This window comes from Rhinoraja longicauda, chromosome 34 (genome assembly GCF_053455715.1).
Source record: "Rhinoraja longicauda isolate Sanriku21f chromosome 34, sRhiLon1.1, whole genome shotgun sequence".
Lineage (NCBI taxonomy): Eukaryota > Metazoa > Chordata > Chondrichthyes > Rajiformes > Arhynchobatidae > Rhinoraja > Rhinoraja longicauda.
The window spans coordinates 4,541,331-4,567,000 of record NC_135986.1 but is presented as its reverse complement, the minus strand read 5'-3'; the positions used below and the strand labels follow the sequence as shown (position 1 = coordinate 4,567,000).

Genomic DNA, 25,670 nt, shown 5'->3' with positions numbered 1-25,670 from the left:
CAAACTTGAGATTGCTGCAGGCGGACTTCTTTCACTCCCGGGTAACTGGCTGTTGATTGTTGGTGGCCGGGACCGCTGCTGATTCGGTGTTCTTTGCTTTCCCCCTAGACAATTATGTTGCCTGGGCTCAGTGCAGCAGGAGGGTGTGTGGGAAGTGGAGACGGCTGAAGGACAACGTGGATCCAGCCGCCCTGGCCAAGGACTGGACTTGCCGTCAGAACCCAGGTACTGAGCGATCTTTCCACAACAAGCGCGACAATGCTATTGTCCTTGTTCGCCCGCCTTTCACGGGAGGTGCCGCCAGAATCGTCAGTCGTTGACGAAAGTATACTTAATTGTTACAGTTGGAAATACATGCAAAAGGCTTTGGGATGTAAAACGTTGTTGGTGTTGAATTTAGTAAAGACTAGACCAAGTGGACCTGTTGGGCCCAAACCTCTCCTGCATTGGTGAGGTGTGGGCCCAATGAGCACCCTCTCCCCCCCCCTCCCCCGCCCCTCTCCCCCCCCCTCCCCCGCCCCTCTCCCCCCCTCCCTTCTCTCCACTCACCCCCTTCCCCTCCCCCGCTCTCTCCTCTCACCCCTTCCCATCCCACTTTCCCCTCCCCCCTCTCTCCTCCCCCCTCCCTCCCTCCTTCCCCTCCCCTCCCCCCTCCCTCTCTTCTCCCCTTCTCTCCTCCCCCCTCCCTCCTCCCCTTCCAGGCTCCCTCCACCCCTCCTCTCCTCCATCCCTTCTCCCTCCGTCCCCCCTCCTCTCCTCCCCCCTCCAACTCCCATGTCCCTCCCCTCCTTTCCCCTCCCCTCCTTTCCCCTCCCTCTCTTCTCCCCCCTTCTCTCCTCCCCCTCCCTCCTCCCCTTCCAGCCTCCTTCCACCCCTCCTCTCCTCCATCCCTCCCCCTCCTCCTCCCTCCCTCCTCCCCTTCCAGTCTCCCTCCACCCCTCCTCTCCTCCACCCTTCTCCCCCTCCCCTCTCTCCTCTCTCCTCTCACCCCCTACCCCTCCCCTCTCCTCTCACCCCCTCCCCTTCCCCTCCCCCCTCTCTCCCCCTCCCTCCCTTCACCCCTCCCCCTCCCCTTCCCCTCCCCCTCCCCTTCCCCTCCCCCCTCTCTTCTCCCCCTTCTCTCCTCCCCCTCCCTCCTCCCTCCTCCCCTTCCAGCCTCCCTCCACCCCTCCTCTCCTCCATCCCTCTCCCTCCCTCCTCTCCTCCCCCTCCAACTCCCATGTCCTTCCCCTCCCCCATCCTCCCTCCCTCCCCCCATCCTCCCTACCTCCCCCTCCTCTCCTCCCCCCCTCCAACTCCCATGTCCCTCCCCTCCTTCCCCTCCCCCCCACTCCATCCCCATCAACCCCCTTATCCTCCCTCCTCCACCCCCCTCCCTCCACCCCCTCCCTCCCTCCCTCCGCCCCTCCCCCCCGCCCCTCCCCACCCCTCCCAAGCAGATAGATTTAAACTTTAAAATGTGAATAACTTTAAAAATATAACACCGATTTCAATGAAACCTCTTCCATTAGCACCAAAGGGATGACGGTGAGTAAGGTGGGCCTAAAATTGTAACGCTATCGTGTACTGTTTTGGCTGTAGTTCAGGAACAAACAAACAAACAAACGAGAGTTTTAGTAAAGGCTGGCTCCAAATAAAACCAAAAGCTAAATGCTGAAAATGATACCAATTCTGGAAATTATCACAATTGTGGTGAACACTGCCCAGTCCTTCACGGGTACTAACCTCCTCACCACCGAAGGGATCTACAGGAGTCACTGCCTCAAAAAGGCTGCCAGCATCATCAGAAACCCACACCACCCTGGCCACGCTCTCATTTCACTTCTCCCATCGGGAAGAAGGTACAGGAGCCTGAAAAGGGCGGCACGGTGGCGCAGCGGTAGAGTTGCTGCCTGACAGCGAATGCAGCGCCGGAGATCCAGGTTCGATCCCGACTACGGGCGCTGTCTGTACGGAGTTTGCACATTCTCCCCGTGACCTGCATGGGTTTTCTCCGAGATCTTCGGTTTCCAAAGACGTGCGGGTTTGTAGTTTAATTGGCTTGGTAAATGTAAAAATTGTCCCCAGTGGGTTTAGGATAGTGTTAATATGCGGGGATCGCCGATGGGCCGAAAGGGCCTGTTTCCGCGCTGCATCTCTAAACGAAACTAAAACCGTTTAATGTCCAGGTTCAGGAGCAGCTTCTTCCTAACAACCATCAGTCTGAAGAAGGGTCTCGACCCGAAACGTCACCCATTCCTTCTCTCCTGAGATGCTGCCTGACCTGCTGAGTTACTCCAGCACTTTGTGAATAAATACCGTCGATTTGTACCAGCATCTGCAGTTATTTTCTTATACAGTCTGAAGAAGGGTCTCGACCCGAAACGTCACCCATTCCTTCTCTCCAGAGATGCTGCCTGACCCGCTGAGTTACTCCAGCATTTTGTATCTATCATCAGGCTATTGAACTCTACGAATTCCAACCAAACTCTGAACTACAAACTGCCTTGATTGCAATAGGGATTTGAGGGCATTGTTTTGAGCTCCTTTTTTGTCGTTTATTTCTAGTGTCTGCAGAGCACTGTGGAACGTCACCTATTCCTTTTGTCCAGAGATGCTGCCTGACCCACTGAGTTACTCCAGCTTTTTGTGTTTGTAGACGGACACAAAGTGCTAGAGTAACTCAGTGGGTCAGACAGCATCTCTGGAGAAAAGGAATAGGTGACGTTTCGGGTCGAGACCCTTCTGCCTATCTTCAGTTTAAATCAGCATCTGCAGTTCCTTAGATTTAGATTTAGAGATACAGCGCGGAAACAGGCTCTTCGGCCCACCGAGTCCGCGCCGCCCAGCGATCCCCGCACATTAACACTATCCTACACACACTAGTGACAATTTTTACATTTACCCAGTCAATTAACCTACATACCTGTACGTCTTTGGAGTGTGGGAGGAAACCGAAGATCTCGGGGAAAACCCACGCGGGTCACGGGGAGAACGTACAAACTCCGTACAGACGGCGCCCGTAGTCAGGATGGAACCTGAGTCTCCGGCGCTGCATTCGCTGTAAGGTGGCAACTCTACCGCTGCGCCACCGTGCCGCCCTGGTGATAAAACATAATGAATAACGTTGAATTGTTCTGTTGCAGACCCACTGTACAACCTGTGTGACCTGCCGGAAGAAGCCTGGGATGGAAGAGCCAATGACGTTATTTATGCCGAGCTGGTTCCTGGTTCCATAGTCTGGGCCAAGCAGTCTGGATATCCATGGTAGGTTCATGAGTACACTGCACAGACGCCCCTCGACGTTCGATGCTTCGACAAACGATATTTCGACTTTACGACGGCGCAAAAAAGCAATACACATTCCGTAGAAACCGTATTTCGAATCTTGATCTTTCAGGCGGGTGAATTTTCCGCGTTTCCGTGTTTTTAAAATGCATTTTCCGCACTTTTTGCAAGGTTTCCGTGTTTTTCACTTTAGAAACATAGAAACACTCAAATAGTCACCTGGGCTGGACGCCATCTTGGAAGAGATCAAACTTGGGGGGAGTGCAATGGGGCGGCCATTTTCAACTGCAAACCGTGGAGAGGGAAGAGAGTGATACGTTTGAACGTTCTCCCCGTGACCTGCGTGGGTTTTCTCTGAGATCTGCGGTTTCCTCCCACACTCCAAAGACGTGCGTGCTTGTAGATTAATTAGAAACATAGAAAATAGGTGCAGGAGGAGGCTATTTGGTCCTTCGAGCCAGCGCCGCCATTCAATGTGATCACGGCTGATCATTCTCAATCAGTACCCCGTTCCTGCCTTCTCCCCATACCCCCTGACTGCGCTATCCTTAAGAGCTCTATCTAGCTCTCTCTTGAATGCATTCAGAGAATTGGCCTCCACTGCCTTCTGAGGCAGAGAATTCCACAGATTCACAACTCTCTGACTGAAAAAGTTTTTCCTCATCTCAGTTCTAAATGGCCTTACCCCTTATTCTTAAACTGTGGCCCCTTGTTCTGGACTCCCCAAACATTGGGAACATGTTTCCTGCCTCTAACGTGTCCAACCCCTTAATAATCTTATACGTTTCGATAAGATCTCCTCTCATCCTTCTAAATTCCAGTGTATACAAGCCTAGTCGCTCCAGTCTTTCAACATATGAAAGTCCCGCCATTCCGGGAATTAACCTAGTAAACCTACGCTGCACGCATTTTGAATCTTGATCTTTCAGGCATGTGAATTTTCCGCGTTTCCGTGGATTTCCGCGTTTTAAAAATGCATTTTCTGCACTTTTTGGATGGTTTCCGTGTTTTTCACTTTAGAAACATAGAAACATAGAAAATAGGTGCAGGAGGAGGCCATTCGGCCCTTCGACCCAGCACCGCCATTCATTGTGATCGTGGCTGATCATCCACAATCAGTAACCTGTGCCCAACCTCTCCCCATATCCCTTGATTCCACTAGCCCCCAGAGCTCTATCTAACTCTCTTAAATTCATCCAGTGATTTGGCTTCCACTGCCCTCTGTGGCGGAGAATTCCACAAATTCACAACTCTCTGGGTGAAAACGTTCCTTCTCACCTCAGTTTTAAATGGCCTCCCCTTATTCTAAGACTGTGGCCCCTGGTTCTGGACTCCCCCAACATTGGGAACATTTTTCCTGCAACTAGCCTGTCCAGTCCTTTTATAATTTTATACGTCTCTATCAGATCCCCTCTCATCCTTCTAAACTCCAGTGAAAACAAGCCTAGTCTTTCCAATCTTTCCTCATGTGACAGTCCCGCCATCCCGGGGATCAATCTCGTGAACCTACGCTGCACTGCCTCAATTACAAGGATGCCCTTCCTCAAATCCTAGACATGACATGAAAGGAATAACTTGCATCGTCCTCGATGCTAAAATCCCAGCAAGTGTTGGTTTAACATAATGCACCAGCTGATTGCTTAATTTGCCAAATAAACAGAGAAATCGGATCAAAAAAAAGAAAGAAAATTTTAAAAATGATGTATAGACTTGTAATGAACACTAGGGTTCCGCTAGAGGTCACTAGGGGCTCCGCGAGAAATCCCCCCCCCCGCGCGCCATGGAAGTCTCCCCGAAAATGTGGCACCTCGGCTGGGCAAGGCAGCCAATCTCGATCTCATCGGGACTTCCACGGCAGATCAGTGGGTTGAATTTGCAACCTGCGGCCGGGGCTCTGGAACTCCAGCCCAGCCGGAGCCGGCACATCTATCCCCATCGCCGAGTGACTTCCTTGGCCGGCTGGATAAACCAGCAAAGCTCTGGAACCAAGAGTGCCAGAAAATCAGCGGTGGGACTGTGATGAGTAAATATTACATTTAAGTGCAAGATTATATAACTAAATTAATTAAGACAGGGTTAAAATATAAAACACAGCAGAAAAGCCAATTACCACCTTTTTGGGCTGATTATCAATTAGTGTGCGAATTTACTTCAAAATGTTATTAGTGTACAGTGACATATTCACATTATTTTGCAATGTCTGTTTTTACTTTGAAATGCACTAAAAGAGGCTTGAAACTGGTACTTTTGTGTGTAAATTCAGAAGGGTCTCGACCCGAAACGTCGCCCATTCCTTCTCTCCTGAGATGCTGCCTGACCCGCTGAGTTACTCCAGCATTTTGTGAATAGGTGGCTATGATGTTGTGTAGGTTAGCTGGTTATGATGTTAATGTGTGCGGGGATCGCTGGTCGGCACGGACCCGGTGGGCCGAAAGGGCCTGTTTCCGCGCTGTATCTCTAAAACTCTCTAAAAAGAATATGCAAACATTGTACACTGTAAATAATATAAATGAGAAAAAAAAGTTCAGTGTGTGTGTATATATACACATGCTCACATATACCATATGTATATAACATCTATATAAAATAATATATATATATATATTGTAATGTCTTGAGAGGTCGGGAGCTTTTCTCTTGAAGGTTGGGAGGTGTGGGGGTGCCGGAAATGAAGACAGAAACGTTCTTGTTTTCAAACTTAAATTCCATATATTTAGTCTTTTCCAAAAACAGGTAAACTTAATCAAAACTGTAGCTTGCTGCCTTCTTACAAAATATAACTCAAACAATGCTTCTCTCCCTCTCTGCTCCAGTCGTTCTCTCCCTCTCTGCTCCAGTCGTTCTCTCCCTCTCTGCTCCAGTCGTTCTCTCCCTCTCTGCTCCAGTCGTTCTCTCCCTCTCTGCTCCAGTCGTTCTCTCCCTCTCTGCTCCAGTCGTTCTCTCCCTCTCTGCTCCAGTCGTTCTCTCCCTCTCTGCTCCAGTCGTTCTCTCCCTCTCTGCTCCAGTCGTTCTCTCCCTCTCTGCTCCAGTCGTTCTCTCCCTCTCTGCTCCAGTCGTTCTCTCCCTCTCTGCTCCAGTCGTTCTCTCCCTCTCTGCTCCAGTCGTTCTCTCCCTCTCTGCTCCAGTCGTTCTCTCCCTCTCTGCTCCAGTCGTTCTCTCCCTCTCTGCTCCAGTCGTTCTCTCCCTCTCTGCTCCAGTCGTTCTCTCCCTCTCTGCTCCAGTCGTTGTCTCTCTCTTTAAATATACTGCTTCCCTTCCCTTTTAGCTCTCTCACTGAGGCAATCAGCTCATCTGGTTCAGCTGGGCAGCAATCAGTGTCAGCAGCAATCAGCAGCAATCAGTGTCAGCAGCAATCAGTGTGAGCAGGGCATAGCTAAAAAACCATAGCTAAAATCAAACCTTTCCTCCAATTCGACGACACAGAAAAAATCATTCACGCTTTCATTTCCTCCCGCCTAGACTACTGCAACTCCCTATACACTGGGATCAGCCAATCTTCCCTGTCCCGCCTGCAACTGGTCCAAAACGCCGCAGCGAGACTCCTGACGGGTACCCGTAAAAGGGACCACATCACCCCGATTCTGGCCTCTCTCCACTGGCTCCCTGTACGGTACAGAATCAACTTCAAGCTCCTCCTATTCACATATAAAGCCCTAAATGGACATTACCCCCCCTACATCAAAAATCTTCTAACCCACCTCTCTAACCCCAGGTCCCTCAGGTCGGCCGACTTGGGGCTACTCACTATCCCACGGTCTAGGCTTAAGCTCAGGGGTGACCGCGCTTTTGCGGTTGCAGCTCCTAGACTGGAACAGCAACCCTCTCCCCATCAGAACTGCCCCCTCCATCCACTCCTTTAAGTCCATGCTCAAAACCTATTTCTACTCCCTAGCGTTTGAGGCTCATTGAGGAGGCGCTGTGAACTGTTTGCGTGCTACTGTATGTTTCATTTTTTTTCCTTAGTACCTAATCAGATGTACAGCACTTTGGTCAACGTGGGTTGTTTTTAAATGTGCTATACAAATAAAATTGACTTGACTTGACTTGTTGCATCCACCGGGAGGAAATGTATCTCCCCTCTATGACTCTACCTCTCATGATATCACAATATATATATATATGTACACACATGCACACATACAAAACAAACAATAATAGTGCAATAATAACAAACGTCTGTGTGGTTCAGAGCTTATTGAAGGTTGTAGTGTTTAATAGCCTGATGGCTGTAGGGAAGAAGCTGCAGTAATTGCTGTGGGGGAGTGGGTGGCTGGCTTTGTGGTACGAGTGAACAAGGTTTCCTCAGGCCACGCTGAATTAAGTGGCAAGATCTGATCAATGTTTATTTTGCATCTGTTTCCCACCCCACTGTCAGCAGATTGAATCAACTCGCCAGGTCGGTCCTTTGTGATCTCATGTGCAAAATAGCGGAGGACTTTGTGGACACAAAACCGTTGCTGTGTTTCCAACTAATCTATTGCATTCGACGCTTCGCAAAAGATGTGATAAGGAAGGGTCCAGGGAGGCAAAGGTTACGGGGAGAAGGCAGGAGAATGGGGTTGAGAGGGAGACATGGATCAGCCATGATCGAATGGCAGAGCAGACTCGATGGGTCGAATGGCCTAATTCTTCTTCTAGGCGGAGGTGGCGCAGCAGTAGAGTTGCTGCCTCACACCGCCAGAGTTGCTGCCTCACTCCGCCAGAGTTGCTGCCTCACTCCTCCAGAGTTGCTGCCTCACTCCGCCAGAGTTGCTGCCTCACTCCGCCAGAGTTGCTGCCTCACGGCGCCAAAGTTGCTGCCTCACGGCGCCAGAGTTGCTTCCTCACACCGCCACAGTTGCTGCCTCATACCGCCAGAGTTGCTGCCTCACAGCGCCAGAGTTGCTGCCTCACACCGCCAGAGTTGCTGCCTCAATCCGCCAGAGTTGCTGCCTCACTCCGCCAGAGTTGCTGCCTCACGGCGCCAGAGTTGCTGCCTCACTGCGCCAGAGTTGCTGCCTCACGCCGCTAGAGTTGCTGCCTCACGCCGCCAGAGTTGCTTCCTCACACCGCCAGAGTTGCTTCCTCACGGCGCCAGAGTTGCTGCCTCACAGAGCCAGAGTTGCTGCCTCACGGCGCCAGAGTTGCTGCCTCACAGCGCCAGAGTTGCTGCCTCACGGCGCCAGTGTTGCTTCCTCACTGCGCCAGAGTTGCTGCCTCACTGCGCCAGAGTTGCTGCCTCACGGCGCCACAGTTGCTGCCTCACAGCGCCAGAGTTGCTGCCTCACGGCGCCAGTGTTGCTTCCTCACTGCGCCAGAGTTGCTGCCTCACGGCGCCAGAGTTGCTGCCTCACGGCGCCACAGTTGCTGCCTCACACCGCCAGAGTTGCAGCCTCACGGCGCCAGAGTTGCTGCCTCACGGCGCCAGAGTTGCTGCCTCACACCGCCAGAGTTGCTGCCTCTCACCGCCAAAGTTGCTGCCTCACAGCGCCAGAGTTGCTGCCTCACAGAGCCAGAGTTGCTGCCTCACAGAGCTAGAGTTGCTTCCTCACTGCGCCAGAGTTGCTGCCTTACAGAGCCAGAGTTGCTGCCTCACAGAGCCAGAGTTGCTGCCTCACGGCGCCAGAGTTGCTGCCTCACGGCGCCAGAGACCCGGGTCCGATTCTGTACGGAGTTTATACGTTCTCCCCGTGAACCGACAATTTTAAGCCCACCTTACTCACCGTCGTCCCTTTGGTGCTTATGGGAGAAGTTTCATTGAAATCAGTGTTATATTTTTTAAGTTATTCACATTTTAAAGTTTAAATCTATCTCCCAGGGAGGGAGGGGGTTGGAGGGAGGGAGGAGGGACAATAAGGGGGGTTGAGACGGGATGGAGTGGGGGGAGGTGGAAGGGAAGAGGGAGGGGGGGGAGGAGGGACGATGAGGGGGATGGAGTAGGGGGAAGGAGGGGGAGGGGAGGTGGAAGGAGGGTGGGAGAGGAGGGAGGGGTGGGGGGGAGAGGGGCGATGGGGAGTGGGAGTGGGGGGGAGGAGAGGGTGCTGCACCAATGCAGGAGAGGCTTGGGCCCAACAGGTCCACTTGGTCTGGTTGACACTTAATGAACTTCTTTGAGTTTGGAAAGACTGAGTTCAACTGTTGTGTTCTTGCCTTTAGGTGGCCAGCAATGGTGGAACATGATCCGAAGACTGGGAAATACTTCATGTTTACAAGTGACTTGGATCAGTTTCCGGTGAGTGTACGTACGTCTATCGCCTGGTGAAGCCACTAAACATTACGGGTTCTGTCCCCGGTCCTCGTTGAATATTTTGGCCTCGAATTTACTTTTTGCCTGCCCTCTCCCGTTTCCTTGATTACGTATCATAATTACGTGTAGGACGGAACTGCAGATGCCGGTTTACACCGAAGATAGATGCAAAAGTAACTCAGCGGATCAGGCAGCATCTCTGGAGAGAAGGAACAGGTGATGTTTCGGGAAGAAAGGCCTCAACCCGAAACGTCACCCATTTATTTTCTCCAGAGATGCTGCCTGACCCACTGAGTTACTCCCGCATTTTGTGTCGATCTCATTGAATAATTATAATCTGCTATCAGAATTGGAGGATCAAGAAGAGTCAAGAGTGTTTTATTGTCATATAGACCGTGGACCCATTGGGCCCAAACCTTTCCTGCATTGGTGCAGCACCCTCTCCTCCCCCCTACCTCTTCCCCTCCCTCCCCTCCCCTCTTCCCCTCCCCCCACTCCATCCCCCTCAACCCCCCTTATCCTCCCCCTACCTCCCTCCACCCCTTCACCTCCCTCCCTCCCCCTCCCTCCCTAGGAGATAGATTTAAATTTTAAAATGTAAATAACTTTAAAAATATAACACAGATTTTAACGAAACTTCTTCCATTAGCACCAATGGAACGACGGTCAGTAAGGTAGGCCTAAAATTGTCGCGCTATCGTGTACCGTTTTGGCTGTAGTTCAGGAACAAACAAACAAACAAACGAACAAAAGTTTTAGTATATAGATTTTCTTTTAGATTTAGATTTAGATTTTAGATTTTTAGATTTAGAGATACAGCGCGGAAACAGGCCCTTCAGCCCACCGAGTCCGCGCCGCCCAGCGATCCCCGCACACCCACCAGGGACAATTTTTACATTTGCCCAGTCAATTAACCTACAAACCTGTACGTCTTTGGAGTGTGGGAGGAAACCGAAGGTCTCGGAGAAAACCCACGCAGGTCACGGGGAGAACGTGCAAACTCCGTACAGACGGCGCCCGTGGTCGGGATCGAACCAGAGTCTCCGGCGCTGCATTCGCTGTAAGGCGGCAACTCTACCGCTGCGCCACCGTGCGGCCACTGATGTCCTGAGACAGAACAATACAACTCTTACTTGCAGCAGCACAACAGATATGTAAACACAGAACTCTGTAAAACCCGTAATAAACATCAAAAAATAGTTGAGTATCTAAATATTACTAAAACTCTCATCTATCTACTAAACTCTTGTTTGTTTGTTTGTTCCTGAACTACAGCTAAAACGGTACACGATAGCGCAACAATTTTAGGCCCACCTTACTCACCGTCGTCCCTTTGGTGCTAATGGAAGAAGTTTCATTGAAATCGTTGTTATACTTTTAAAGATATTCACATTTTAAAGTTTAAATCTATCCCCTTGGGAGGGAGGCAGTTAAAGTCATTGAGTGAGGTAAAAATGAGGGTTAGGAATTTAAAATATTGGATCACTGTGGGTATATAATCACAGTGGGACTAGTGAACAGAAGGGCAAGTGATTATCTCTCATCTGTGAATTTTAAAATAGAGCCAAGCTGGACTAAGAGGCAGTCTGTCTTGGTAAGCACAGAGATAAAACAGTGATTATCCCCTATGTTTCACTGATGTGAATCTTTTTGGCCAATGTATCAACATGTGAAAAGACACTAAGTAATGGAGTAACTCAGTGGGTCAGGCAGCATCTCTGAATAGTTCTTGTGTGACACTGAGTTACTCCAGTACTTTGTGTCCTTTTGCATATTGATCAGCATCTGCAGTTCCTCTTTTTCTACGATCGATGAAGTTCCATGGAGAATAGCACAGTGTTAAAGGTAGACAAAGGTAGAGTCTGAAGAAGGGTCTCGACCCGAAACATCACCTTCTCTCCTGAGATGCTGTCTGACCCGCTGAGTTACTCCAGCATTTTGTGTCTAACTTCGATTTAAACCAGCGTCTGCAGTTTATTTTCCTACAGTGTTAAAGGCGTTATTTAAATGCATATTGCTGCCCCTCGTGTTATGACATGTTCATCAAAGCTTTTATTTTGGGGTAGTGGTTGGAGGTTGGAACAGTCTTTTTAACCAAGTCTCAGCAAAACACATCAAAAATTAGGGCGGCACAGTGGCGCAGCGGTAGAGTTGCTGCCTCACATCGCTCACAGCGCCAGAGACTCAGGTTCGATCCTGACTTCGGGCGCTGTCTGTACGGAGTTTGTATGTTCTCCCCGTGACCTGCGTGGGTTTTTTTTCCAAGATCTTCGGTTTCCTACCACACTCCAAAGACGTGCAGGTTTGTCGGTTAATTGGCTTGGCAAATGTGAAAAAAAACCAAAAAACAATTGTCCCTAGTGGGGTGTAGGATAGTGTCAGTGTGCGGGGATCGCTGGTCGGTGCGGACCCGGTGAGCCGAAGGGCCTGTTTCCGCGCTGTATCTCTAAATCTAAATCTAAATCTAAACCCGAGTTCGATCTTGACTACGGGTGCTGCCTGTACGGAGTTTGTACGTTCTCCCTGTGACCTGCGTGGGTTTACCCTGAGATCTTTCGTTTCCTCCCACACTCCAAAGACGTGCGGGTTTGTAGGTTAATTGGTTTGGTATAAACGTAAATTGTCCCTCTGCGTGGTGTGTGTAAGATAGTGTTAGTGGGCGGGGATCACTGGTCGGCGTGGAGTCGGTGGGCCGAAGGGCCTGTTTCCGCACTGTATCTCTAAACTAAAATTAAGATTCCCTTCCTGGGAAGGGAACTCACCAATCTAACTCACCAAGCTCTTGGGTATAGCTCCTTCTTGGTGTATAGTGAGACACACTTGGAATTGTACACCGATCAGCCAAAACATTATGACCAGATGAGCCATAACATTATGCCCACCCGCCTAATATGCTGTTGGTCCTCTGTGTGCAGCCCCATACGCAGCAGGGTGCGATGCACTGTGTATTGTGACACATTCCTCCCGTGACCACCATTAACATTTTCCGTGACTTGTCAAGTCAAGTCAATTTTATTTGTATAGCACATTTAAAAACAACCCACGTTGACCAAAGTGCTGTACATCTGATTAGGTTCCAATGGGAAAAAAATGAAACATACAGTAGCACGCAAACAGTTCACAGCGCCTCCTCAATGAGCCTCAAACGCTAGGGAGTAGAAATAGGTTTTGAGCCTGGACTTAAAGGAGTCGATGGAGGGGGCAGTTCTGATGGGGAGAGGGATGCTGTTCCACAGTCTAGGAGCTGCAACCGCAAAAGCGCGGTCACCCCTGAGCTTAAGCCTAGACCGCGGGATAGTGAGTAGCCCCAAGTCGGCCGACCTGAGGCACATGGAGTTAGAGAGGGGGGTTAGAAGATTTTTGATGTGGGGGGGGAGTGTCCATTTAGGGCTTTATACGTGAATAGGAGGAGCTTGAAGTTGATTCTGTACCGTACAGGGAGCCAGTGGAGAGAGGCCAGAATCGGGGTGATGTGGTCCCTTTTACGGGTACCCGTCAGGAGTCTCGCTGCGGCTTTTTGGACCAGTTGCAGGCGGGACAGGGAAGATTGGCTGATCCCAGTGTATAGGGAGTTGCAGTAGTCTAGGCGGGAGGAAATGAAAGCGTGAATGAATTTTTCTGTGTCGTCGAATTGGAGGAAAGGTTTGATTTTAGCTATGGTTCGAAGTTGGAAGAAGCTGGCTTTTACCACAGCGTTGACTTGCTTATCAAATTTTAATGCAGAGTCAAATATCATGCCGAGGTTTTTGACATGCGGTTTGACTAGGCAGGATAGACTTCCAAGACTGCCTGTTATCAATTTGATGGAGTCGGGGGGGCCGAATAGGATGACCTCAGACTTGCTCTTGTTTAATTGGAGGAAGTTCTGTGCCATCCAACATTTTATGTCCTCAAGGCAGTGTGAGAGGCTGTTTAAATTTGACTGGTTGTTGGGTTTCAGGGGGAGGTAAAGCTGAGTGTCATCGGCATAGCAGTGGAAAGAAATGCCGTGCCTTTGAATGATTTGGCCAAGGGGGAGCATGTATAGAGAGAAGAGAATGGGGCCTAGGATGGAGCCTTGTGGAACTCCGCAGGAGAGGCTAGCTGGAGCAGAGGAATAACTGCCTATGTTGATGGCGAAACTCCTATCTTTGAGGTACGAAGCGAACCAGCTCAGGGCAGTGCCATCAATGCCAACCGCAGTCAACAGTGCCACAGTGAACCTTCTGTCGGTTCGGACCAGACGGGATAGCCTTCATTGCCCTCGCGCATCGATGAGCCTTGGGCGCCCAACACCCTACCTGTCGCCGGTTTGTGGTTTGTCCCTCCTCGGACCACTGTCGGTCGGTACTCACCACTGCTGACCGGGAGCACCCCACAAGCCTTGCCGTTTCAGAGATGCTCTGACCCAGTCGTCTGGCCAGAACAATTTGGCCCTTGTCAAAGTCGCTCAGGTCTTTACTCCTGCCCATTTCTCCTGCATCCAACATGTCAACTTCAAGAACTGACCGTTCACTTGCTGCCGATTATATCCCACCCCTTGACAGGTGCCATTGTAACAAAATAATCAAGGTCATTCACTTTGCCTGTCAGTGGTCACAATGTTTTGGCTGATCGGTGCATGTGCCTGTTTAAAAAGTATCACTGGTGAACAATGTGAAGCTAATACATTGATGATGTGTGCCACTAAAATCCTGGTGTTACTTTTCTAGTCAAAATATCATGTTACATTTTTCGACATGACCGTAACCCATGCATGGATTGCTGTGTTGCTGATAAAGAATTTCCAAGAAAATCCACGGGACAAAAGTATATCAGTGAGTAACGTTAATTAGCAGAATTTCTCTTAAACCTGTATGTTCTTTTGCAGTCAAGATATTTTAAGTTAATAAGATGTCGGCACGGTAGCGCAGCGGTAGAGCTACTGCTTCACAGCGCCAGAGACCCGGGTTCGATCCCGACTACGGGTTTCTCCTGCCCTCCTACTCTACGACCAATTTTTTTTTAACTTCTCCAACTTTAGATAGTTCCTCTGTCCCTCTCTTTCCCCTCCTCCTTCCCAGATTTCCCTCCACCGGTCTCCACCTATATCTTTCCTTTGTCCAGCCTCCCTGACATCAGTCTGAAGAAGGGTCTCGACCCGAAACGTCACCCAATCCTTCTCTCCTGAGATGCTGCCTGACCTGCTGAGTTACTCCAGCATTTTGTGAATAAATACCTTCGATTTGTACCAGCATCTGCAGTTATTTTCTTATACTGACTACGGGTGCTGTCAATAGACAATAGACAATAGACAATAGGTGCAGGAGGAGGCCATTCAGCCCTTCGAGCCAGCACCGCCATTCAATGCGATCATGGCTGATCACTCTCAATCAGTACCCCGTTCCTGCCTTCTCCCCATACCCCCTCACTCCGCTATCCTTAAGAGCTCTATCCAGCTCTCTCTTGAAAGCATCCAACGAACTGGCCTCCACTGCCTTCTGAGGCAGAGAATTCCACACCTTCACCACTCTCTGACTGAAAAAGTTCTTCCTCATCTCCGTTCTAAATGGCCGACCCCTTATTCTTAAACTGTGGCCCCTTGTTCTGGACTCCCCCAACATTGGGAACATGTTTCCTGCCTCTAATGTGTCCAATCCCCTAATTATCTTATATGTTTCAATAAGATCCCCCCTCATCCTTCTAACTGTCTGTCTGGGATTTGTACGTTCTCCCTGTGGGTTTCCACCGAGACCTTTGGCTTTCTCCCACACTCCAAAGACGTACAGGTTTGTAGGTTAGTTGGCTCGGTATAAATGTAAAACTGTCCCTAGTGTGTGTAGGGTAGTGTTAATGTGCGGGGATCGCTGGTCGGTGCGGACTCAGTGGCCGAAGGGCCTGTTTCTCTAAACTAAAACTAAACTGAAGTCTTGTCTTAGTGTCTCTTCCATTCTGAGCATGGGATTCAATTTTAACGACCAAGCCCCAAATCCCTCAAACAGTGCAGGCAAGTTAAAATTTAATGGACTTTTAGATTTAGAGATACAGCGCGGAAACAGGCCCTTCGGCCCACCGGGTCCGCTCCGCCCAGCGATACCCGCACATTAACACTATCCTACACACACACTAGGGACAATGTTTACATTTGCACAGTCAATTAACCTACATACCTGTGCGTCTTTGGAGTGTGGGAGGAAACCGAAGATGTCGGAGAAAACCCACGCAGGTCACGGGGAGAACGTACAAACTCCGTACAGAGGGCGCCCGTAGTCGGGATGGAACCTGAGTCTCCGGCGCTGCATTCGCTGTAAGGCAGCAACTCTACCGCTGCGCCACCGTGCCGCAACCTACCTGCTACTTTATCATTAAAATCTGGCCTCCGGGTACTTTGGTTTATCAAGTTGTCCCATTGACTCCACTTATATCTCACGCTGCCTCGGCAAGGCCAGCAGCATCATCAAGGACCAGTCGCACCCCAGCCACTCCCTCTTCTCCCCTCTCCCATCGGGGCAAGAGGTACAGAAGTGTGAAAACGCACACCTCCAGATTTAGAGACAGTTTCTTCCTCCCAGCTGTTATCAGGCAACTGAACCATCCTACCACAACCAGAGAGCAGTCCTGAACTACTATCTACCTCATTGGAGACCCTCGGACTATCCTTGATCGGACTTTACTGGCTTTACCTTGCACGAAACGTTATTGCCTTATCATGTATCTGTACACTGTGGATGGCTCGATTGTAATCGTGTGTTGTCTTTCCGCTGACTGGTTAGCACGCAACAAAGGCTTTCAACTGTACCTCGGTGCACGGGACAATAGATTAAACTAAACTGAAAAAAAGTTTAAACTGATCCATCTTGGCACTGTTGGACGTAGCGTCTTTTGATTGGGGTATTGAACTGGGACCCTGCCTGTTCCCATAGCACTATTTGGAGAGACAGTTCTTCAATAGACAATAGACAATAGGTGCAGGAGGAGGCCATTCGGCCCTTCGAGCCAGCACCGCCATTCAATGTGATCATGGCTGATCATTCTCAATCAGTACCCCGTTCCTGCCTTCTCCCCGTACCCCCCTGACTCCGCTATCCTTAAGAGCTCTATCTCGCTCTCTCTTGAATGTATTCAGAGAATTGGCCTCCACTGCCTTCTGAGGCAGAGAATTCCACAGATTCACAACTCTCTGACTGAAAAAGTTTTTCCTCATCTCCATTCTAAATGGCCTACCCCTTATTCTTAAACTGCGTGGCCCCTGGTTCTGGATTCCCCCAACATTGGGAACATGTTTCCTGCCTCTAACGTGTCCAACTCTTTAATAATCTTATACGTTTCGATAAGAGCCCCTCCCATCCTTCCTAATTAATATGTATGCCTGAACTATTAATTTTGCACAAGACTTTGTGTGGTGCTTGAATCCCCATCCTGGTTCTGTTACTTTGCTGTTCGTGGGAGTTTATTGTCAACAAGTTGGCTGCCATGTTTTGTAAATCTTCAACACACCGCACTTCAAAAATGCTTCATTGATTGTCTGAATTTGCCAAGAAGCATTTTTAGTTTGGTTTTAGAGATCCAGCATGGAAACAGGCCCTTCGGCCCGCCGAATCCGTGCCGACCACCAGCGATCACACCTGTGCCGTAGCTCCAGGTTGACTCAGGTACCCATCCTACACACGAGGGGGCAATTTACAGAAGCCAATTAGCCTGCAAAGCAGCACGTCTTTGGAGAGGAGATCTTATCGAAACGTATAAGGGTGGTGAAGAAGGCGTTTGGTATGCTTGCCTTTATAAATCAGAGCATCGAGTATAGAAGTTGGGATGTAATGTTAAAATTGTACAGGGCATTGGTGAGGCCGAATCTGGAGTATGGTGTGCAGTTCTGGTCGCCAAATTATAGGAAGGATGTCGACAAAATGGAGAGGGTACAGAGGAGATTTACTAGAATGTTCCCTGGGTTTCAGCACTTAAGCTACAGAGAGGGGTTGAACAGGTTGGGTCTTTATTCTTTGGAGCGTAGAAGGTTGAGGGGGGACTTGATAGAGGTTTTTTAAATTTTTGAGAGGGACGGACAGAGTTGACGTGGGTAGGCTTTTCCCTTTGAGAGTGGGGAAGATTCCAACAAGGGGACATAGCTTCAGAATTGAGGGACAAAAGTTTAGGGGTAACATGAGGGGTAACTTCTTTACTCAGAGGGTGGTGGCTGTATGGAATGGGCTTCCGGTGGAAGTGGTGGAGGCAGGCTCGATTTTATTATTTAAGAGTAAATTGGATAGGTATATGGATAAGAGGGGATTAGAGGGTTATGGTCTGAGTGCAGGTAGATGAGACTAGGTCAGGAAGAGTGGTCGGCGTGGACTGGTAGGGCCGAACGGGCCTGTTTCCGTGCTGTAGTTGTTATATGGTTATATGGTTATTAAGGGGTTGGACACGTCAGAGGCAGGAAACATGTTCCCAATGTTGGGGGAGTCCAGAACAAGGGGCCACAGTTTAAGAATAAGGGGTCGGCCATTTAGAAATGAGATGAGGAAAAACTTTTTCAGTCAGAGAGTTGTGAATCTGTGGAATTCTCTGCCTCGGAAGGCAGTGGAGGCCAATTCTCTGAATGCATTCAAGAGAGAGCTGGATAGAACTCTAAAGGATAGCGGAGTCAGGGAGTATGGGGAGAAGGCAGGAACGGGGTACTGATTGAGAATGATCAGCCATGATCACATTGAATGGCGGTGCTGGCTCGAAGGGCCGAATGGCCTCCTCCTGCACCTATTGTCTATTGTCTATTGAGTGTGGGAGGAAACCGGAGCACCCGGAAGAAACCCGCGCGGTCACAGGAGGAACGTACAAACTCCGTACAGACAGCGCCCCTCTTCTGGATGGAAGCCGGGCCTCTGGCGCTGTGAGGCAGCAACTCTGTGCCAGAAAACGTATCTGCCACCTTTTCGGCATCTCAGAGTAACACCTTCTCCAGGGCTAGCACATCCTTCCTCAGATTTGGGGCCCAGATTTGTTCAGAGTACTCCAAATGTGGCTTGACCAGCGTCTTATCGAACCTCAGCATTACATCTCTGTTTTTGTATTCTAGTCCTCTTGATTTAAATGCCAGTGTTGAATTTGCCTTCTTTACTACTGATTCGACTTGCAGATTAACCTTTTGGGAGTCCTGCACCAGCACTCCCAAGTCCTTTTGCCCCACAGATTTCTGAATTCTCCCAATGGGACTGTTTCCACGGTGTTTATATGATTCTAACTCAACACAGGGCAGCACCTCACTGACCGTATTATCTGCTGGAAGGCAAATTGCTACAAGGTTTATGTGTAGGGAGGAACTGCAGATGTGCAGGAAGAAAACTGCAGATGCTGGTTGAAATTGAAGGTAGACACAAAATGTTGGAGTAACTCAGCGGGGTCTGGCAGCATCTCGCGATTCCTGGGATGGCAGGACTTTCATATGAAGAAAGACTGGATTAGACTCGGCTTGTACTCGCTGGAATTTAGAAGACTGAGGGGGGATCTTATAGAAACTTACAAAATTCTTAAGGGGTTGGACAGGCTAGATGCAGGAAGATTGTTCCGAATGTTGGGGAAGTCCAGAACAAGGGGTCACAGTTTAAGGATAAGGGGGAAGTCTTTTAGGACCGAGATGATAACTTTTTTTTTTCACACAGAGAGTGGTGCATCTGTGGAATTCTCTGCCACAGGAGGTAGTTGAGGCCAGTTCATTGGCTATATTTAAGAGGGCGTTAGATGTGGCCCTTGTGGCTAAAGGGATCAGGGGGTTATGGAGAGAAGGCAGGTACGGGATACTGAGTTGGATGATCAGCCATGATCATATTGAATGGCGGTGCGTACAGGCTCGAAGGGCCGAATGGCCTCCTCCTGCACCTATTTTCTATGTTTCTATGTTTCTATGACCCGAAACGTCACCCATTCCTTCTCTCCAGAGAGGCTGCCTGTGCCGCTGAGTTACTCCAGTATGTGACCATATCGGATGGCCAGTATTACGACATCCCCTGCTGTCTCTGGTGTTGCAACACGATCTCAGTCTCACAGATTGCAAGGTCAGCTTGATCGAACTCTTCCTTAACCTGGCAGTGGTCCACAGTGTGGAAAGGAACTTGCAGGGAGTCCAGTGTGCAGGAAGGAACTGCAGACGCTGGTCTACACCAAAGATAGAGACAAAATGCCGGAGTAACTCAGCGGGTCAGGCAGCGTCTCTGGAGAAAAGGAATGGGTGACGTTTCAGGTCGAGACAACTTCTTCTCGACCCCGAAACGTCACCTATTCCTTTTCTCCGGAGATGCTGCCTGACCCACTGACTCACTCCAGCATTTTGTGTCTGTCTTCGGAGACACAAAATGCCGGAGTAACTCAGCGGGTCAGGCAGCATCTCAGGAGAAAAGGAATGGGTGATGTTTCGGGTCATAGAAACATAGAAACATAGAAAATGGGTGCAGGTGTAGGCCATTCGGCCCTTCGAGCCTGTACGCACCGCCATTCAATATGATCATGGCTGATCATCCAACTCAGTATCCCGTACCTGCCTTCTCTCCATACCCCCTGATCCCCTTAGCCACAAGGGCCACATCTAACTCTAGATAGCTCCTCTGTCCCTCTCTTCCCCTCGAGACCTTTCTTCTCTCCCGAGACGCTGCCTGTCTTGGGACACTGGAGGAGGCCCATGACAGATAAACTCTATTTATTCCTCACGCTGCCTCGGCAAGGCCAGCAGCATAATCAAGGACCAGTCGCACCCCGGCCACTCCCTCTTCTCCCCTCTCCCATCGGGGCAAAAAGGTACAGAAGTGTCTATCTTCGATTTAAACCAGCAAGGCTCAGTCCTTGGCCCCCTCCTCTTCATCCTCTACCTGTTCCCCCTTGGTCAATTAATCCGCCGTCATGGTCTCAACTTCCACTGCTTCGCCGATGATATCCAGCTCCTCATCTCCACCAAGTCAATCTCCACCACCACACACTCTACACTGACAAACTGCATCACTGAAATAAAACCTTGGCTTCAATCAAATTTCCTCAAACTCAATTGCAACAAATCTGAAATCATCATCATTGGTCCAAAAACGCTCACCAAATCCACCCAAAACTTCATCCTCTATATTGATGGTCTCCCAGTATCCACCTCCCCTCACATCCGGAATCTTGGAATCATCTTTGATCAAACCCTCTCCTTCGACAAACACATCAAACACATCACAAAGACAGCCTTCTTCCACCTCAAAAACATTGCCCGTCTCCGTCCATCCCTCTCCTCCACAGCTGCAGAAACCCTCATCCACGCCTTCATCACCTCCCGTCTGGACTACTGCAACAGCCTCCTCTATGGCGCACCCTCAAAAATCATCAGTAAACTTCAATACATTCAAAACTCCGCTGCTCGTCTACTCACCCACACCCCAATCCGTGACCATATCACCCCCGTCCTTTACAAACTCCACTGGCTCCCCATCCCCCAGAGAATCCAGTACGAAATCCTCCTCATGACCTACAAAGCTCTCCATAACCTGGCCCCATCCTACCTGACTGACCTCCTCCACAGGCACACTCCCACCTGCACCCTCCGCTCTGCTGCTGCCAATCTCCTATCCCCCCCCATCCGGACCAAACTCAGATCCTGGGGGGACAGGGCTTTCTCCATCGCTGCTCCCACCCTATGGAACTCACTACCCCAAACCGTCAGAGACTCCTCCTCACTCACCACATTCAAAACATCACTGAAGTCTCACCTGTTCAGTACTGCCTTCAACCACTGAAGGTCACCTCACCCTCTGTCTCCTTTCTCCGTTCGTTTACTTATTTATCTATTTATTCACTTCCCTATGTTCTTTAAATCCCTGTAAAGCGTCTTTGAGTGTATGAAAAGCGCTATATAAATGTAATGCATTATTATTATTAATATTATTTAAACCAGCATCTGCAGTTCTTACCTGCACATGGCTGTACGCTCTGCTAATTCAGTTCCCCACCACTTCCCAAACTGAAGAGCATGGGATTCAAACTCTGCTCGAAGCCTTGTGTTGCCGGTGCTTTGCATTTGAATGAAGACTTTCTGGCATGTTACCAAGCATTTAGCATAAGCCTTCCTCTGTCTGTTGCCCGAATGAAGGCCTCACTGTGGCCCTCCTCTGTGTTGACAGTGGGCCAGATTGTACCAGACCCTGCCAAGGCAATACTTTCGCTGACTCCTGTTCCTGGAGGGTCCCTGGAACTGCAGCGACCTTTGGTGGTCCGACAAGGAACAGTTCAGCTCAGTTTGGTTCCTTGTCACGCGTACCGAGGTACAGTGAAAAGCTTTGGCAGCTGTACCTCGACACACGTGACCGTCATTGAAAGTAGGCATGCAGGTGCAGCAGGCAGTGAAGAAAGCCAATGGTATGTTTGCATTCATAGCGAGGGGATTTGAGTATAGGAGCAGAGAGGTTCTGCTGCAGTTGTACAGGGCATTGGTGAGACCACACCTGGAGTATTGCGTACAGTTTTGGTCTCCTAATCTGAGGAAAGACATTCTTGCCATAGAGGGAGTACAGAGAAGGTTCACCAGATTGATCCCTGGGACGGCAGGACTTTCATATGAAGAAAGACTGGATAGACTCGGCTTGTACTCGGTGTGGACTCGGTGGGCCGAAGGGCCCGTTTCCGCGCTGTATCTCTAAACTAAATTAAACTGGAGATGTGGAGAGGGAGGGGGGGAAATATAAATACCCTACGTCACGACACAATTAGTGAGAGACAGAGACTCTGAGAGTTAGATAGAGCTCTAGGGGCTAGCGGAATCAGGGGATATGGGGAGAAGGCAGGCACGGGTTACTGATTGTGGACGATCAGCTGTGATCACAATGAATGGCGGTGCTGGCTCGAAGGGCCGAATGGCCTCCTCCTGCACCTATTCCCTATGTTTCCATGTAGTACAGTTGTTGAAAAAGGTGGAATTCGCTGGAATTTAGAAGATTGAGGGGGGATCTTATAGAAACTTACAAAATTCTTAAGGGGTTGGACAGGCTAGATGCAGGAAGATTGTTCCCGATGTTGGGGAAGTCCAGAACAAGGGGTCACAGTTTAAGGATAAGGGGGTCTTTTAGGACCGAGATGAGAACGTTTTTTTTCACACAGAGTGGTGAATCTGTGGAATTCTCTGCCACAGAATGTAGTTGAGGCCAGTTCATTGGCTATATTTAAGAGGGAGTTAGATGTGGCCCTTGTGGCTAAAGGGATCAGGGGGTATGGAGAGAAGGCAGGTACGGGATACTGAGCTGGATGATCAGCCATGATCATATTGAATGGCGGTGCAGGCTCGAAGGGCCGAAGGGCCGAATGGCCTCCTCCTGCACCTATTTTCTATGTTTCTATGTTTTCGAGCCAGCCCCATTCATTGTGATCATGGCTGATCATCTCCAGGCTAACCTCATAATTAGCTGAGAAAATCATTTTAGTCCCACTCATCAATTACAGAGACAAGTTCAGCCACACATAGCAGTGGAGATGAGTCTAACCTTTTCCTCTGCCAGCAGCAATGAAGCAGAGTTCAGCCCCTACAGAAACCGTACAAGAAATCCAGTGAGTTCCGCCTCTGCACTGTGTCATAGAAACATCGAAAATAGGTGCAGGAGGAGGCCATTTGGCCCTTCAAGTCAGCACCGCCATTCATTGTGATCATGGCTGATCATCCACAATCAGTAACCCGTGCCTGCGTGCGACAGCGCCCGCAATAAGCAACGATACCTGGCGACAAGCCAGCGGTCGCCGAGAAATTTCACTCCGGTTGATTTCTCAGCGACGCGCTGAGATCCACTACGATTCTTTGAAGACTCCTCGCGATCGTGCCCGCCCGCGACACCTCGGCAAACTGTCGGAAATGGCCTCGTCGCCGGCAGTCGCCTTAAAATCGCCTACGTGAGACAGGCCCTTTAGGAACCACTCATTGTCTGTGTAACTACGAAAGATCACTTTCCTCGCCATGTGTGATGGAGAACGGTCTTTAGTACGCACCAACATCTTGTGATTTCAAGTTTCAATGCACCACAGAAAGCATTTTGTTGGGATGCATCTCAGCACGGCTTGGGAACAGCTCCATCCAAGTCCGCAAGAAATCGCAGCCAAATGTGGACGCAGCCCAGACCATCACGCACAAAACCAACCTCCCTTCCATTGACTCCATCTACACCTCACGCTGCCTCGGCAAGGCCAGCAGCATAAACAAGGACCAGTCGCACCCCGGCCACTCCCTCTTCTCCCCTCTCCCATCGGGGCAAGAGGTACAGAAATGTGGAAACGCACACCTCCACCTGATTCAGGGACAGTTTCTTCCCGGCTGTTATCAGGCAACTGAACCATCCTACAACAACCAGAGAGCAGGGCTGTACTACTATCTACCTCTTTGGTGACCCTCGGGCAATCTTTGATCGGACTTTGCCGGCTGTAGCTTGGACTAAACGTTATTCCCTTATCATGTATCTGTACACTGTAAATGGCTCGGTTGCAATCGTGCATTGTCTTTCTGCTGACGCAACAAAAGCTTTGCACTGTACACATGACAATAAACTCAACTGAACTAGTCGGTGAGCTAAATGTCATTTCCTTTTAGGTTTTAAAACAATTTAATTTCTTGTATTATTGTTATAAAAATATTGCAGAGCAGATTAATGTTTAATTGCGGGAGGGTATTGGGAATGAAGGAGGGGGTCCAAATGGTAATGTTTTTTTGTTAGCTGTGGGATGTTTGTGCCCTTACGCCCTTAATTCAACGAGGACTGAGCACAATGTCTTTGTCTTACACCTAGAAACGTGATTTCGCAAAGAGAATATCTGCTGCAAAGAAGATGGCTGAAGAGGCCCAGAAAGTGAAAATACAGGTACCCTTGACCCTCTTTTACTTGACGTTTAGAAAAATAGGTGCAGGAGAAGGCCATTCGGCCCTTCGAGCCAGCACCGCCATTCAATATGATCATGGCTGATCATCCCGAATCAGCACCCCGTTCCTGCTTTTTCCCCATATCCCTTGATTCCGTTGGCCCTGAGAGCTAAACCTAACTTTCTTGAAAGCATCCAGTGAATCGGCCTCCACCGCCGTCTGTGGCAGAGAATTCCACAGATTCTCAACTCTCTGGTTGAAAAAGTTTTTCCTCATCTCAGTCCAAAATGGCCGACCCCTTATTCTTAAACTGTGTGACCCCTGGTTCTGGACTCCCCCAACATGGGGACCATTTTCCCTGCATCTAGCCCGTCCGACTGTTATATGGTTCCATGTTATCTAGAATTCCCAGTATGTTTTCCATGTTTCCATAAGATCCCCTCTCATCCTTCTAAATTCCAGCGAATACAAGCCCAGTCGACCCATTCTTTCATCAAGTGTCAGTCCCGCCATCCCGGGAATTAACCTGGTGAACCTACGCTGCACTCCCTCAATAGCAAGAAAGTCCTTCCTCAAATTAGGAGACCAAAACTGCACACCATACTCCAGGTGTGGTCTCACTTTAAAATTAGCATGGCTGTTATCTCCGGATATCTTCTGAAGATATTTAAAGGTGAACCTCACCAGGCAAGCCATTAAAAGGTGAGTTTAATTAAATTAAACCGAAAGTCTTCCTTGATCTGGCTAGAACAACATGGATTGATAGAAGAGGAGCTTTTAGACAGCTATTTCAGGCATTCGGTTACTGAATAAAACACACCCAGGCTAGTTACAGAACAGGTTAGGTATCAAGCTAAACTATCTCTGCAATGTGCTGACACTCATACCTCAGCACCAACTCGGAGCTGCACTTGTGTCAATTTTTATTCTGTATGTAATCATAAAGTCAGAGAGTGATACAGCGTGTAAAATGGGCCCTTCGGCCCAACTTGCCCACACCGGCCAACAATGTCCCAGCTACACCAGTCCCAACTGCCCGCTTTTGGTCCATATCCCTCCAAACCTGTCCTTGTCCTATCCATGTACCTGTCTAACTGTTTCTAACCTGTCTAACCCCCGTGACCTGCGTGGGTTTTCTCCGAGATCTTCGGTTTCCTCCCACACTCCAAAGGCGTACAGGTATGTAGTTTAATTGACTGGGTAAATGTAAAAAATTGTCCCTAGTGGGTGTAGGATAGTGTTAATGTGCGGGGATGGCTGGGCGGCGCGGACTTGGTGGGCCGAAAAGGCCTGTTTCCGCGCTGTATATATATGATATGATATGATATGATAAACGTTGAGATAGTCCCTGCCTCCTCCGGCAGCTCGTTC

General features: G+C 49.4%; 1 protein-coding gene across 1 annotated transcript in view; it reads left to right on the top strand.

The window, feature by feature from the left end:
* The window catches only part of LOC144609296 (zinc finger CW-type PWWP domain protein 1-like), an 87,860-nt gene that overhangs the window by 39,280 nt on the left and 22,910 nt on the right, over positions 1 to 25,670 (top strand). Inside the window, exons 8-12 of the mRNA XM_078427727.1 lie at positions 109 to 225; positions 3,126 to 3,246; positions 9,403 to 9,478; positions 14,185 to 14,289; positions 24,229 to 24,300. Of these exons, the coding sequence (XP_078283853.1) occupies positions 109 to 225; positions 3,126 to 3,246; positions 9,403 to 9,478; positions 14,185 to 14,289; positions 24,229 to 24,300 (491 nt within the window). The remainder of the gene's footprint in view (positions 1 to 108; positions 226 to 3,125; positions 3,247 to 9,402; positions 9,479 to 14,184; positions 14,290 to 24,228; positions 24,301 to 25,670) is intronic.